The sequence below is a fragment of the Myotis myotis genome, unplaced genomic scaffold (genome assembly GCF_014108235.1).
Source record: "Myotis myotis isolate mMyoMyo1 unplaced genomic scaffold, mMyoMyo1.p scaffold_m19_p_3, whole genome shotgun sequence".
Classification (NCBI taxonomy): Eukaryota; Metazoa; Chordata; class Mammalia; order Chiroptera; family Vespertilionidae; genus Myotis; species Myotis myotis.
The window spans coordinates 165,083,492-165,099,038 of NW_023416335.1; the positions used below are offsets into that span (position 1 = coordinate 165,083,492).

Below are 15,547 nucleotides of genomic sequence, written 5' to 3' on the forward strand. Positions count from 1 at the left end.
GATTTCTCAACAGAAACTTTGCAGGCCAGAAGGGAATGGCAAGAAATATTCAAAGTGATGAATACCAAGAACCTACAACCAAGATTACTTTATCCAGCAAATCTATCATTCAGAATTGAAGGTCAGATAAAGAGCTTCACAGATAAGGAAAAGCTAAAGGAGTTCATCACCACCAAACCAGTATTATATGAAATGCTGAAAGGTATCCTTTAAGAAGAGGAAGAAGAAGAAAAAGGTAATGATACAAATTATGAACAACAAATATGCATCTATCAACAAGTGAATCTAAGGATCAAGTGAATAAATAATCTGATGAACAGAATGAACTGGTGATCATAATAGAATCAGGGATATAGAAAGGGAATGGACTGACTATTCTTGGGGGGGAAAGGGGTGTGGGAGATGCGGAAAGAGACTGGACAAAAATCGTGCACCTATGGAAGAGGACAGTGGGTGGGGAGTGAGGGCGGAGGGTGGGGCGGGAACTGGGAGGAGGGGAGTTATGGGGGGAAAAAAAAGAGGAACAAATGTAATAATCTGAACAATAAAGATTTAATTAAAAATAAAAAATAAAAATGAGCACAGGGCCTGCCGGTGTGGTTCAGTGGTTGAGTGATGATCTATGAATCAGAAGATCAAGGTTTGATTCTCGGTCAGAGCACATGCCTGGGTTGTGGGCTCAATCCCCAGTGGAGGAACCTGCAGGAGGCAGCCAACCAATGATTATCTTATCATTGATGTTTCTATCTCTCTATTCCTCCTCCTTCCTCTCTGAAACCAATAGAAATATTTTTTAAAATGAGCACAGGCATAGGTATTTGACAATTTGGAATCAAATTCTGGCTCTATCACTGTGACCTTAAGTAAATAAGTTAACCTCTTTGAGCCTGTTTCCTTATTGATAAAAGGAATAGTAATATCTACCTCACAGGAATGTGGACAGGATTACATGGAATCATGCATGTAGAGTTCTCACTACAATGCCTGGAACACAGTACATGCTAAATAGATAATTATTATTAAATGCCTGAATCAACAAAATTAGGGATTAATTAGAATTTAGCAAATGGACCTCCTCTGTCCAAATCTTGAGAGATAACCAGAGGGTATAAAATTGAAGGGGGTGAGAGAACCAAGTGGGGGCTGAGGGGAGGCAAATTTGATGTCCAGTCTTCCCTCTACATTTTAGGCCAACAGGTTAGCCAAGCCTCCTGTCTCTGATGGTCTGCCGTTGGAATGAAAAAACATGGGTAAGCAGATGATATCAGGATGCTTCCCTGTCATCCCACAGGGACTCCAGTTTTTATAAAGTGAATTCTTTCTGACTAGCCTACAAAGTAATTCATCAGAAATGAGACCCAGGCCTTTTTGGAACTGAGTCTTGTCCACCAGTGTTTAAGTGGCTAACTGGGTAGGAAAATCCCAGGCTTGAAGCTTAATTATCTCATGGTGAGAAGTCCCTCTAGTACCGGCAGGCAGGAGAGGCCTGCTCTTGGCCTGGAACAGGGGAAATTTGTGGGTTAAGCCAAGTGTGTTTCTCTGAGAGAGGATGAAAAGCTTATTTGGAGACAACAGTAGCCCCATGGAATAATGTTGGGACTCAAATGGTTGGGGGCAAGTGGAGAGGGCTGGTGTAGAGCTATTAAGGGATTCCTAGGGCCCATCAGTGGGATCCTTTGTACAAGTCTTACCTGGAAACTGGATATGTAAAACAGAGCTTCTATGATGGAATTAGAAAGAGGACCGAGAGTGCCCAATGGAGGTCAATCCTTCATAATCTTAACTCTGTGCTTTATACTTTTCCAGTAACCCCCATCCCTCACCTCAACATCACTTTTGCTTTAGTACCTGCCTATATTTAATTTCCTTCATGTGCTCTCTATTTGGCTCAGAAAATCCTTCTCCATTTCTGTGCTTTCAAACAAGTCACCTTTGAAGACCTTAATCAATCGTCACATCTCCTGCAAAGCCTCCCCTAACTTGTTTTGGTTAGTCATTCTATATTATTTATTCATTTGTTCACCCTACACATATGAATTTATTAAACCTCTATTGTGTATGAGACACTGCTAGGCATTGTGAATATAATACAAGTCTACTATGTACTCACTGCCAACTAGATATCCTTCCATGTCTCCCTCTAAAATTAAAATGCTTAGCATGCTTATATGCATAGCCCGTGGACATGGGCAATAGGGTGGTGAAGACTTGGGGGTGAGTGGGTAGAGGCTGGGAGGAGGGGGATAAACGGAAGACATCTGTAATACTATCAACAATTATATATATATATATGCTTAGCATGACTAACATCATCCTTAATTATCTGGCCCCTGCCTAGTTTTCAAGGCCTGCTCCCCAGCATCTATTTATTTCACCACTTATCTGTACCCAAGGACTTGAGTGCTCACTTAATTTGGCTCTCTCTCAAGTTTCTGTTCCTTTGTCTGTGCAATATTCCCTTCTTGTCTACTTGAACTCCAACCATCCTTTAACACTCATTTCTGGAAGCATTTTGTGTATGAGGTCTTCTCTAAAGTATCCCCCTATTCTCACTTCAAATCCAACGTATCAGATACTTCCTCTTTTGGGTCTACATAGCATTCCATATTTAATTTAATCTCATACAATATTGCAAATCTTTTGTTTGCATACTTATCTGCATTTGCTAGTCAGCCACTTTATGCAGAGACCTTATTCTATCTATCTTTGTAATCCGTCACCAAGATAAAACCTGGCACAAAGTTGGTGCTTAAATGTTGGCTAAATGAGCAAATGAATACATTTATTTGAACAAATTGGGTATCTTAATAAGGATATTAAATGACAGAAGTGGGAACCTGAATGGATACTCTGCCTACTCCATTATTTTAACTAGTGTAATTTTTAATGTTGGGGGATAAATCTCTGACCCAAGGTAGGAAAAGTAAATGGCTAAGAAGTGGGCCTTCTAAACCTCTACTCTATATTCCCCTTACTTGTTTCTTCAGTTGTGTCCCTTTTCTTGTGCTGAAAGGAATTTTGATATCCCAGTAGATACAAGTTGAAGAAGGCCATCTTAGCTCTTCCCTGACCTCTTCTGGAATGTCCAGGCTGGAGCACCAAACTGGTAACCATGGTAATGTTCTGAAGAATTATTATGACTGACATTCCTTTAGTCTAAAGAGGCACATGATTTATGGGTTCACAGTGGAGCTGGAGTGGGAGTTGGCTAAGTAACTTCAGGAAAATGGAGTAATCAAGTGCCAGTTACCTTTTTATTTGCCCCATTTTATTATCCTGTAAGCTTCAGAAGGCAATGAGTAGAAAGAGCACTGACCTGGGCTCAAATCTTAGTTTCACTATATTCTAAGTGCCTGACTTTGAATATAATCATCCCTGGGTGTTTTTTTAACTTAAAAAAAAAATGGAGATGGTATCTATTTCATGGAGGTATGAGAATTAAATGAGATAATGTATGCAAATTTCCTCAGCACAGTGTTCAGCACATAATGGAACCTTAGCAAACAGTATTTAAATCTGAAGATGGTACCTCCAATGAGCCTTCATTTCAAGCAGTACTGTGCTAGTTCATATTTACTTTTGAGAACCACTTGCTAAACTTTCAGGAATTTTTAAAAATATGTTTTTATTGATTTCAGAGAGAGGATGGGAGAGGGAGAGAGAAATGGAAACATCAAGGATGAGAGAGAATCATTGATCAGCTGCCTCCTGCGTGTTCCCCACTGGGGATGGAGCCCACAATGCAGGTATGTGCCCTGACCAGGAATCAAACTGTGACCTCTTGGTTCATAGGCTGTGACGCTCAAGCACTGAGCCACACCGGCCAGGCAAGGAATTTTTTGAGCTGTTTTTTAAACAACCATTATTCTAAAAATTACAATAGAATAAATTACATTAAAAATATAAAAGTAGTAAATACTAAAAACACTTCTCTTACTATGTTTTATTATTACCTTTGTTCATGAGGTTATTTACAGCTATTGTATCTGGATATTCTCTTCTGTTTTTGATTTTTTTATTCCTTTTTCCTGTTTGCTTTTCAGCTTGGGAAGTTTCTATCGGCATATCTTCAAATTCACTGTTCTTTCCTTGATTGTGATCAATCTACTACGTCCATCAAAGGCATTCTTCATTTCTGTTAGTGCTTTTGATTTCTAGCACTTTCTTTTGATTCTTAAGGAGTTTTCACCTTTTTGCTTACATTACTCATCTGTTTTTGTACATGTGCACTTTTCCCTTTAGAGCCCTTAACATATTAATCCTGGTTATTTTAAATTCCTGGTTTGATAATTCCAAAATTTCTGCCACATATGAGTTTGGTTCTGATGCTTGTCTTGCCTCTTTAGACTGTATTTTTTTTTTTTTTTTTTTGTCTTTTAGCATGCCTTGTAATTTTTTTGTAGACAGGCATAATATACTGGGTAAAAGGGACTGAGATTTTATGTTTATCTGGCTGGGAATTAGGTTGTTTTCTGTGTGCTATAGAAATAGGTGCCAGAAGCTAAATTGTCTTTGGGTTTCCCTAGAGACTCCTTCTTAAATAGTCTGAGCTTGTAGTTCTTCCAAGTTGTAATGCCCTGTTATTACAGAGGATCCCTACTGATGTGTTGGTAAAATGGTGGGGTGGGAGAGAAGTGTTCTCCAATCCTATTAGGCCTCAGTCTTTCAGTGAGCTTGTGTTCCTGGATTGTGACCTTCACAAATGCTTCTTGTCTTTTTTCTTCCCTTAGCTGAAACAAGCTAGAGGAGGCTGGAGTTGGTTGTTTTCCTTCTCCCACATTGGTTAGGCCAGGGGTGGGCAACCTTTTTGTGAGTGCGTGCCAAAACCAGCAAAATCTGACTCAAAATTCTTCTGCGTGCCAACCCTAATTTTTTGAGAACATGTTAACGCCTACTTGATATCTCTTAAGGTGTACGTATGTGAAGAACCTTGAAGAATAAAATTCATTCGAGCAACAAAAACACAGTATATGATGATGAAAAATACATTTATTTTTTAATGTATACATGTACACTGATAGTCCAACAGAAAACTTTATGACTCCGTTTGATATTATCAGTGGGACTTTTGCTGCTGCATCACTGATGACAGAGATTTTACATCAGCTTTATATTTCGTGACCTTCAGAGATATGCACGAGCTGCTACTTTCATCCGTCAGGCTACTCCTATTATGAGACTTCACAAAATTCATCACTGAGAACAAAGATTCCCAAGCATATGTGGATGAAACCATGGAGAGTAACGCTGTTGCAAAGTTTTTTAAACAGAAAAAATTTTCTGGAATGGCATTCCAAGTCCTCAATAGTTCGTTTTCGACGCTATTGAAATTGCTCTTCCCCTCTCTCGTCAATCTATGTCTGTGGTCTTTAAGATAACTTGTTATGTAAAATTATTTATTTATCTAAGATGCACCTACACTGAATTTATCTGAAAAATAAAAAAGTCGATATTAAGAACAAAATTGTAAATGGAAGATTATAAGAGAGGGTTTCGGGTGCCAGCAAAAGTTACTGGTGTGCCATGTTTGGCACGGGTGCCAGGGGTTGCCCACCCCTGGGTTAGGCTCTTAAGTAGTTTTCCCTGAGGATAGGTCTTTGTCAAGAAATTAATGCTCTGGCCCTGGTTGGGTAGTTCAGTTGGTTAGAGTGTCATCCCAATATTCAAGGTTGCAGGTTCAATCCCTGATCAGGGCACATACAAGAATCAACCAATGGGGAGAAAAGAATCAACCAATGAACAACAAATTGATGCTTCTCTTTCTCTCTCCCTTCCTAAAATCAATAAATTGAAAAAACAAAACAAAAGCTCTGTATTTCAAAATGGTTACTTTCCTTTTCCTTGCCAGAAGGATGAGGAGAATATTTTCCAATCTTCATAGTAAGACATACGGGGTTCCTGAAGGTAAAATGCACAAAAATGTGGGGGATTCCTTAAGGCAAAGCCCCAGGAGTTTTTTAAAAATCTTTCAATGTAGTCCAATTTCACTTACCAGCAATTGGTCAATTCCCCTTTAAGTATTCCTACCAGTTGCTGGTTCCAGTAGTATTTTTTGCTCCCAGTGAGCCATGATTCTCTGTTCTGCCTGCTGATTCTGCCCGTCTCTCCACTTTTTGTGGTAGAGGTTGTCCTGTTACCTTAATTCTTTGATGCATTTAAGAAGAATTATTGATTTTCAGTTCAGCCTTTTTGTTTGGTTGTGAGGAGTGATGATTTCCAAGCTCTTTACACATCAGACTGGAAACCAGAAGTCCCTGTATATTTTCTCTGCATGGTGAGTATACTATGTGATTGTGTGTTCATCTCTTTCCAATTTCATAATCAGTGATGTCACATTGGTAGCTTGAAATTGGCCATGGTGGGAGGTAACACTACAGAAATTGGCAAATGCTACGGACAAAGACTTAATTTATTGTTTTATTGACTGACTAGAGTTAAGAAAGTGTAGAGAAAACTTTATGTAGATTAAGTTTAAAAGTGTATCATGTTTGGTGCCATTACATTATAAATAGCACAAAAAATTGAAATATTCTTCCAGTATTCAAAAACTATTATCCAATTCAGCAAAGACATTGCTCAAGTCACTGATAAATAAAGTTCCAACATAAGTCTCATTGTTTCACTTTCATCTTATTGGATAATGCAAATGAAAATGTCAACCAATAGTCAAAGCTATCCTCATCTGTCAAATGCAATCATAGGTTGGTTCTTGATTCAAAGAGTTTGGTAAAACTCAATGAAAGCATTCTGTGAGAACCAGTTGGCTATAAATAAAGATTGCATACTTTATTTTTTATAAATTGTGTGTTACCCATCCTTTATATCAGTAATTTTTACAATAAACTTTATGTACGTATACATATACTTAAAATTACTTTTCTGGGTAGCTGGCTGTTAATAATTTATCAGCACATACACACCTTGGCCAATTTCAAGTTACCATGACATTACTGAATGTGGAGTTAGGGATAGTTTGGAAGAGAACACCATCTTTTCATATTTTAATTTGGAAACTATAAGAATGTTGGGAGAAATTGTTTTATCTGTAACAAATGGTAATATTTGACACAACTGAAATATGACATTGCTAAGCACAGCAAAATAAGATTAAACCATGAAATATGGTATAATCCTGTACAAGATTAGTCTAGTGAGTAAGAAGAGTAGCCTTATAGGTATGATTTACAGAAAAAAGGGGTCCTATTTAACAACAAAAAATTCCTCTGGCTTAAGATTTGTCAGTTGTTCTTTAAGGGCAACGTACCAGAGGGTTAACATTATTTTGACCATAAACATGTATCGAATACCTACTATGTGTCAGGTGTTCTGACAGTATGCAGCGATGACATTTAAGATCACACAGCTAGTTAAAGGAGTAGCTTGGAATTTTGAGGTCATTATACTAAAACTTAGTATAATGCTATAAGCTAGTCACAGACAGACAAATACTGTATGATTCCATGTCTATGACGTATCTAAAGTAGTTAAACTCATAGGAACAGCAAGTAGAATGGGGCTAGGCAGAGGGGGAAATGAGGACTTGTTCAATGGGTACAGAATTTCAGTTTTGCAAAATGAAGAAGTTGTAGAGACCAGTTACATAATAATGTGAATATAGTTGACACTACTGACATGTACACTTAAAAATGATTTTCTGGCCAGGTAGCTCAGTTGGTTAGAGCATCATCCAAATATATCAATGTTGCGGGTTCAATCCCGGTCAGGGCACATACACTAATGTTTCTCTTTCGCTCTTTCCCGTCCTCTCTCTCTCTAAAATCAATAAATTCAAAACATGGTTAAGATGGTTTTTTAAAAAAATTGAATAGCTGGGATTTGGATTCTGGCCTGACACAAAAAGGCACCTTTATCAATTATGTTATCACTGCTGCCTACTTTCAAGTAATTTAATCTTCAGCCAAGGAATATTTCTTTTCTCTGATTTACACGGTCCTCCTCTTCTGTATGGCAGGGTAGCAAGCCATTGGTTAGCAGGTGCATTGCCTGAAGCCTTACGGATACCATAACTTCTCTTGGAAGACTAGCATACTCAACCAGGACAGCAAATTCAAAATGGAGTCACCAATCTAACACAGCGATTTTCAACTTTTTTTCACGTCATGGCACACAAACTAATTACTAAAATTCTGTAGCACACCGGAAAATATTTATATATTCTTGGCCAATCTAACAAAAAAGGTATAATTGACTCATTCATACCAGATGGCTATTGTTGCGTTGGCTGTTGTCATTCTCTTATTTGACAATCTAAGGCAGCGGTTCCCAACCTGTGGGTCGCGACCCCTTTGGCGGTTGAACGACCCTTTCACAGGGGTCACCTAAGACCATCCTGCATATCAGATATTTACATGACGATTCATAACAGTAGCAACATTACAGTTACGAAGTAGCAACGGAAATAATTTTATGGTTGGGTCACAACATGAGGAACTGTATTTAAAGGGCCAGAAGGTTGAGAACCACTGAAAGGGAAAAGAGGCCAGTGCCTGTATTGCATGTTTTAAAGATTCTTGCAGCACATCAGTTGAAAATCGCTGATCCAAGAGATTAAGTGGAGAACCAAACACAGGTCAGAGATATAGGCAAGAGGGATCTGGGAGAAATAAATTCGACTTTTAAAAAACAACATACATGACTACATAACTGGAAAAGTGCTTATTCTATTAAAAGAAAAAAGTCTATGATGAAGGAAGTTTGAAATAATTATTATTTTTGAATGTTATATAACCTGATGTAATTTACATCTTTCTGAACCTCAATTTTTCTGGAGCAAAACAGAGCTAAGGCTTACTGCACGCAGTATATGGCAGATAGGGCCTGGAATGGAAGGAAATAATTGAGAATGACCTAAACTAAACTAAACTTACTGCATTGGAACAGCCACATCTAGAAATAAACAAAACTCAAAGTATTATTGTAATTGAGTGAAAACTAGTTCTGCGTGCTGCATGACAGCCAATAAGTTGAGTGACAGGCGCTGAATCAAGGAAAGCGACTTCATTCATTTTATTCCTTTAAGTTGGATCATTGTGGAGAAGCTAGGAATGCATTCAACGCTTTAGCGTCCCAAATGCGTAATTTACATTGTTATCAATAGTGTGAGAGCTTCCAGTTGCTTCACGTTACGATATACGATAGGGCCACTATGATCACTTTTTTAGTTTTTGTCAGTCTCACCTATTTTCTCTGTCAAGTTCTCCATCTGCCCCATTTTATATCGCCACCTCCGCCACAAACGAAATTCTCCGAGAAGCCGCGGCGCGGCGCGTGGGCGGGCGCCTAATCCCGCCACAAACATTGCCTCACCCTCTCGCGCAGGGCGCGAATGCTCAGCCTACTTCTCGCGAGAGGGGACGTGGTTTTGAACGAAAACTTTTAACCTCACCCTCCCTCCAAGGGTCACATGACGGGCACTCGCGTCCCCACCCCGAGGTCTTTCCTGCTCGCCTATTGGCTGTTTACTTGGTTACTGGCTGTCGCGTGATCCATTAAGGAAGTAGAGCCTTCAACTATTCTTCTCGGCGGAAGCGTGTCACAACCTATCCGGCCATCCTTAGCGGAAGTTCGTCACGGCGCAGCTGCCGCCGCACAGCGGATGTGTGTCGCCGCTTAAGTGACGCTGGGAAGCGCTTGCAGCCTTCGCCGCTGCCTTCTGGTTGGAGCACTATGGAGGAAGAGAGAAAGAACAACAAACGGTGGTATTTTACTCGAGAACAGCTGGAAAATAGCCCATCCCGTCGCTTTGGGCTGGACCCAGATAAAGAACTTTCTTATCGTCAGCAGGCGGCCAATCTGCTCCAGGACATGGGGCAACGTCTTTATGTGTATCCTTGCGGCCTAGGCCTTCGGCCTTGGAATCAGTCCCGCCTTGGCGCTCGCGTCCAGGCCCCAGGCTCTCTAAGGGACGGAAGTGGGGAGAGGGTGGGCAGGGGCTGATGTCGGGTGGGAGAGACTGCGGTGGGGCAGGCTGAAAGTTCAGTGTTCGCGTGAGGGAGGCGAGGCGCAATTAATTTCCCGCTCGCTCACCGGTGCCACCAACCTTGCCGGGAATTCGTGTGCTTCCCGGCTTTATGTTTTAACCGGCCGTTCTTAGGCCATTTTCGGTGTGTTCTGATCGCCTGTTCTGGTGACTTTGAGATTATGCTTTTCTGCTATGCCCTAGGGCCTAGGCCCTGGTGGAGGTGTTAGCGTTGATGACTGCGTCTTGAATTTAGTGTGTATAGAGAATTTTGAGAAATTCATTACTTGAGGGTCTTATAAAGGGTGGCCTAGAATTAATGCCCAGCTTTGGTTCAAAGTTTCTTCTTCCCACTTCTCTCTCTAAGGAAGCTGTCAAATTCTTGGTGTTCTCTGTAAAATGGGGTGATTCTTCTTGCATTTAATTTCAATGGCCTACACAATACTTGACACTCAAGTTCAAATAGTAACTACTGTTAGAGTTTCATAGAATTTCAGAGGAAGGGGGGATGCCAGTTAAGATTTGTAGGGATGTAGACCTAATGATCTAACGGTTTAAAAAAACATTGAAAAATATTGGGTTTTTGAAAGCATTTTTCTGAATCATGTTGAGACCTTACTTTCCAGCATATCCTGTTTGGCTCAAATAAATTCTTACAAAAATTCTCTAGAGATTAAAAAAAAAGTTGGGGTTTTAAGATACTCAGTGCTGATGTGTGTTTGTTTTTCTCATATTTCAAAGATGAGGTAATATAGTGACTTTTTTCCTCCAAGCATTTTTTGGCTTTTCATTTCATATTATCAGAACTTCGATACAAAACATTTAATCATGATTAGTGACATGTGGATACCAACAGTTTTTTCAAACATCAAGTACCAGTATTTTTTGGTAATTATCAATTTTCCTGAAACAAATTAACCAAAATAACACAATTTTAGTAGATGGAGATACCATCAGCATAATTCACACAAATTACAAAAATGGCTATACTTAAAAACTATACACATTATTTCACCATTTCATAAAACTTTCTAAACTTCTACAAACTTTCCCAGTGTAAAGAGACTCCTCAAAAACATCTTAACATTAACTACAAAATGCTCTTTGGAAATAGTTATTTTTCAAATTTTAACTTTAAGATATCCCCTCTCCCTGATTTAATACAGTTTATTTTTCAAAATACGCAGCTGGTGGGGCCTGTTGTTCATGCATCTTCAACAGCTGAGGCATCCCCACCTTTGGTGTTTCTGGTGTAAATTACTTGAGCTCTGTGCTTTGAAACTAGTAAGTCCTTTGCTAAGGAGCTCCTGAAAGGCTGCCCTGGCCAGGGAACTGTGGATCTTCAGTCTCTCAAGGGAAACAGTTGGGCTTATAAGCTTATTATAGTTGGGAACTTTGTTACAGTTTGTTATAATGTTGCTTTGTCAGACTAGACTAGGTTATTGAACTTGTCCTGAACTTTGCCTTTGGACCACGTCTAATTTTGGCCTTGCCCCCAGATTTGTTCATTGGGTCTTTGTCTTTCTTGGCTGACTTTCCAGTATCTTTATTGTTGACCTTGGGTGGCATAGCAAAACTTAAAGAGCAGCTGCTACAAGGCTGCTAAGATGTCAGACAAAAAGGAAGATTTTTTTTTTTTTAATGTTAAAAAATATGGTGAGGAGTGTGTAGAGAGAGGTGGAGAAAAAGGAGCTTCCAGTTGATGGACTCCACATGTTTGAAAATAATTCAGTAATGTAGAGAAAAACTTGCAAAGCAAGAATATATTATAAATAAAAGTCTTTCAGCAAGGTGAACAGATGCACAGTTCTTGCATCAATTTCATCCTGAGGAAAGAGGTCTTCTTGAAGAATGCTTATTTACAGAATCTTTTTGTAAGTTAGAAGTGGCCCCCTCCAATGATTTGTCTTTTATTAGAACAATATCATTAGATTCCATGTGCTTTTCTAAAAGCGCATCCCCTCGTTCACTTAGATACCCATTTTTCAGAATGTATTCAACTTGGCTACATATCTGCCTTAAGTGTCCCTGGGAGTCTCTCACACAAATTATATTGCTATTGTCTTTTAATTGATTGAAATATTCTGAATTCTTTAAGACATCATTATGTTTGTTAAATACATGAATTGATTCTCCTTTAAATCCTTTGAGTACCCCATTGTCATCAAAATCCATGAAGTTGGACACTACTTTCACATTTGGATAATAAACACCAACTTGATGGATAATCTCTAGTACATACTGATACCAGCCAAAAATATGAACACAGGTATACTATGTTGGAGCTTATCAGAGAAATTTTCATGTTCCTTGAGCATAACGTCAGAGTCTGTCAGTTTCTTTAGGTTTTGATGAAACCTATTCCACAAACCATGTCATTTAGTTTACCATTCTATAACATAAGAGTACTACTCTTCTATGGTAAGAACAGGCTCAATTTTTCTTTTTCTTTTTAAATATTTTTTTATTGATTTCAGAGAGGAAGAGAGACAGAGAGAGAGAGAAAAAAACATCAATGGTGAGAATCATTGATCGAATGCCTCCTGCAGGCCCCACACTGGAGATTGAGCCTGCAACCCTGGCATGTGCCTTGGCTGGGAATCGAGCCTTGACTTCCTGGTTCATAGGTCAACGCTCAACGACTGAGCCAGGAAGGCTGGGCAGAACAGGATCAATTTCAGTAGCATAATATTTTCTCTTCAGTTGCAGTAACTTCGACATTCATCTGAAACCAGCTAGCAGTTGTCAATGACATCATGACATATTGAACATCTTTCTCCTATGTAAGAAAACTTAGTGTCGATTCGAAGTCTGTTAATCTGAAAATTGACAGCTCCTCCTTTGATAAGGCCACATAATTTCTTCTACTCTTGTAGGAGTCTCCATGTGAACTGAACTTTTCAGGAATTCTGGCATCATGTTCACATGTGTAGCAGAATCTTAGTAATTTCTTGGTTACCCAATCTTCCTTAGGGCATTCTTGAGTTTTTCTGTTCTTGAATTTGTCTAGAATAATAGCATAGGTGGTAAGCAATATCCAGAGATGCAGGGCTTGGATATAGGCATCTTGATGATCTTGGTCATCTGCCCTGTCTTCCTCTTGAAGGTGAACATGCACTGGGTCAGCACCACCCCTGCTACCAGGGTGCAAATGCAGGTGCTAGCTACCAGGGTGCACCCTTGCTATGGCTATTTGGTTCATCGGTGAAGCCTCGTGCACAGATGGGCCCGAAAAGAACAGGCCAATTCTAGCATTTTGGTCAGAAAATATACTCATTTTGTAGCAGAAAAGGCTAGAATAGTTTTAAAGTTCTTTTCATTCTGAAAGTGAAAAGCTGTCCTTGGGTGCACCTTCCATTTAAATATATTGCTGAATGTTTATGTTTTAAGTGCTCACTTCAAAAGAGGTGTTCTCTTTCTTGCCAATATCCATTGTGTTTTTTAAGCACCCAGTCAGTGTACTGAGTTAAACATTTTGTTAGAAATTCTGTTTCGTTGCATCCTAGCCCTTTCCTTTTTATATGTGTGTTGTTATTAAGGTTGTTGACAATATGAAATGGCCTCATTCTGTATACCCCACATTGTCTTCTGAGGTCTTTAGAAATAAGGTATTTAACATTTTGTCAGTGATTGAATATAAAATCATTCTACAGTATTTTTGGTCCCAGGGATCACCTTATGAGAAGGCTTGGTTGCCAGAGAGAAGTAGAACTGAAAAAATTGCTAAAGTTTAAAAGTTGAGCCATATTCCTAGGGCCAGGTCAGGGAGGGCCTTGTAAATCATGTGAGGAGAGGTCCTGAGCTAATGAATCACCATTGCAGGATTTTCAGTAGGCAAGTGATGGGTTTAGGACTTGTGTAATTTTGTTTATGTCCCTTCTTGATTCACATATGCTAAGAAGCTTGCTTGTTTATTCAGTAAATTTGTAGTGAATAACTTATGTTTAAGGTGTGCTAAAGTGTCAATTGGTAGTTAATAATTTGATGGAGAGGTAAATATTTTCATTTGGGAACATCTGCTGTGCTCAGCTTGCGTGGTCATTTTGGGAGAATAGAAAGATTGTACTTTTGGGAATTATACTGCCTGCCTGGTTTGGGGCCTTAACTTGAATATTTAAGCTCACAATTGACGATCAACACTGCTATAGTATACATGCATCGATTCTACATGATTCAGTCCTTCACACAGTTCCATCGATATGTAAGTATTTTTTATATGGTTTAATCCTTTTATGATTAATTCCAACTTCATTTTTCTTTTGTGGTTGATCTTTGCTGCTGAACTGGGATTTGGAGTTTAGAATTTAGGGTTGGTCACTTTTATTAAGTGCCATACTACTGTTCTGAATCCAGCCTTCCAAATTTCCTTTGAAGCATTTAGTTCATTGGTCGGCAAACTGGCACACGAGCCACATATGGCTCTTTGGTCCCTTGTGCGTGGCTCTTCCACAGAATACTGACTTCTACGCATGGGCCACGAAGTTTCAATTGCACTGTACGTGTGCACCCGCACGTGGTATTTTGTGGAAGAGTCACACACAAGGGGCCAAAGAGCCGCATGTGGCTCGCGAGCTGCAGCTTGCCGACCACTGGTCTAGTTAGTTGTTTGGTAGGTTCAGTGCATCCTTAGAGTAAGTGGAATCTTTAGTAAAGAAATAGGTTATTGAACACTTAACATATGGATTGGGAGAATAGAATTAAAGGGAAACTGCTTAATTTTAAATGTAATTTTTAAAAAATATGTTTTTATTGATGTGAGAGAGAGAGAGGAAGGGAGAGGGAAAGAGAGAAACATCCACCTGCTGGCTCCCATATACCTCCCTACTCGGGATCAAGCCCACAACCAGGACATGTGTCCTGATGGGGAATTGAACCGGTTACCTCTTGGTGCATGGGATGATGTTCAGCCAACTGAGCCACCTGGCCAGGGCTGTAATTTTTGAAATCCTATATAATAAAAGGCTAATATGCAAATTGACTGAACTGTGGAACGACCAGTCGCTATGATGTGCACTGACCACCAGGGGGCAGACGCTCAATTCAGGAGCTGCCCACTGGTCATTAATGTGCTCCCACAGGGTGAGTGCCGCTCAGCCAGAAGCTGTGAGCCCAGCTTCTGGGGCCCCAATCGCCCCGCCGGTTGGGGCAACTGGTGGGGGGCGGGGCCCCAAGAAGCCGGGCTCATGGCTGATGATGGTGGGAGCCTTTCCTGCTTCCGCAGCAGCACTAAAGATGTCTGACTGACGGCTTAGGCCCACTCCCTGCGGGCTCCCCGAGTGCACGAATTTCGTGCACTGGGCCTCTAGTGGTAAATAATATGGTCATAGGAAAACAAATGAATATAAGTTATTTAGATTTGATAAAATTTCAGTCAGTGACAGGTTGGAGGAGGAAGGTAGAGGTACATTATGTAATGACTGAGGATGACTTTTAAGACAGGAAAAAGAAAATAATAGTAATAAAGCGATTTTTCTTTTCTGGACAGAATTGTTAATAGTGCTATTTTCAGTTTTGCTACCTGAAATGGCCCTATTTAGCATTATTTATAAGTGACTTGAAAGTGAGTTC

The 15,547-nt window shown here is 39.7% G+C and overlaps 2 protein-coding genes, 1 long non-coding RNA gene and 1 pseudogene across 9 annotated transcripts in view; 2 read left to right on the plus strand and 2 right to left on the minus strand.

The window, feature by feature from the left end:
* TEX49 (testis expressed 49) overlaps positions 1 to 9,329 on the minus strand; it is a 41,964-nt gene extending 32,635 nt beyond the window's left edge. Inside the window, exon 1 of the mRNA XM_036298504.1 lies at positions 9,199 to 9,329. Coding sequence (XP_036154397.1) covers positions 9,199 to 9,319 — 121 coding nt within the window. The 5' untranslated portion in view covers positions 9,320 to 9,329. The remainder of the gene's footprint in view (positions 1 to 9,198) is intronic.
* Positions 991 to 4,884, plus strand: LOC118650264. The gene is made up of 3 exons (XR_004965924.1): positions 991 to 3,115; positions 4,044 to 4,137; positions 4,731 to 4,884. It is a non-coding gene; the product is annotated as an uncharacterized LOC118650264 (long non-coding RNA).
* Positions 9,330 to 9,591: 262 nt separating the features above from the next.
* Positions 9,592 to 15,547, plus strand: part of CCNT1 (cyclin T1) — a 51,088-nt gene continuing 45,132 nt past the window's right edge. For 2 of the 7 annotated variants that reach the window (XR_004966280.1, XR_004966279.1), the window contains exons 1-2: positions 9,608 to 9,845; positions 14,099 to 14,180. Coding sequence is in view for 5 of the 7 variants with exons in the window: in XM_036300762.1 (XP_036156655.1) it covers positions 9,688 to 9,845; positions 14,099 to 14,180 (240 nt within the window). In the remaining 2 variants the exon portion in view is untranslated. Of the gene's footprint in view, positions 9,846 to 14,098; positions 14,181 to 15,547 lie in introns of all 7 variants that reach the window. The other 5 variants (XM_036300763.1, XM_036300764.1, XM_036300762.1 and 2 more) reach the window with 4 other exon arrangements.
* On the minus strand, positions 9,859 to 13,181 carry LOC118649704 (annotated as a pseudogene).